We start from the raw sequence: 601 nt of genomic DNA, 5'->3' as shown, positions 1-601 counted from the left end.
CACATGGTTAGGGGATAAAGCAACTTTAGCTGTCCTTTTCCTGCACTGTGTACCATATCTTCTGAATTTGATAGTGCTATGTAATGTGTGCTCACAGGACATAAAGGCAATGGAGACTCAAAGAACTACTGTATTACTTTTTAAAAAGAGGTAAAAATTCTTTTGGCATCTTTTGCCACAGGTAATAACCATATGATGACTGCCATATATCATTCTTGAAGAGTTAACTTTATTTTACTTACTTTCAGCATGCCTGAACTTCCTTAAGCTGTGTAAGATGAAATACTACAACTTCCACTTGATCTACAGTGTGGAAAGAAATTTTATTGCGCAGACAGGAGACCCATCAGCAAGTGGACGTGGAGGTATGACTTGTTCTTTTCTTTGTTTATTCAAAACCTGCAGTCTTTTGTGCTTATTTACAACTTGAATGCACACTACTATCTGAATTCTTTAGTAGATATTTCATTTCACATGATGTTTCTGGAAGGAGTTTAGAATACAGAAATCATTAAGTTTTGTTTTTTTAGATGAGCAAAGTCAGTTACATGTAGTAATATGCATTATGTGTAAAATGTTACAGATTTTCATGCATTCCCCC

At 34.9% G+C, this 601-nt stretch overlaps 1 protein-coding gene across 1 annotated transcript in view; it reads left to right on the top strand.

Moving 5' to 3' along the window:
• LOC119591988 (CWF19-like protein 2) overlaps positions 1 to 601 on the top strand; it is a gene marked incomplete at its 3' end in the record, with an annotated part of 6,657 nt that overhangs the window by 3,016 nt on the left and 3,040 nt on the right. The window contains 1 exon segment of the mRNA XM_037940752.1: positions 249 to 365. Coding sequence (XP_037796680.1) covers positions 249 to 365 — 117 coding nt within the window.

This window comes from Penaeus monodon, chromosome 29 (assembly GCF_015228065.2).
Source record: "Penaeus monodon isolate SGIC_2016 chromosome 29, NSTDA_Pmon_1, whole genome shotgun sequence".
NCBI lineage: Eukaryota > Metazoa > Arthropoda > Malacostraca > Decapoda > Penaeidae > Penaeus > Penaeus monodon.
This window is presented reverse-complemented; position numbering and strand designations above follow the sequence as displayed.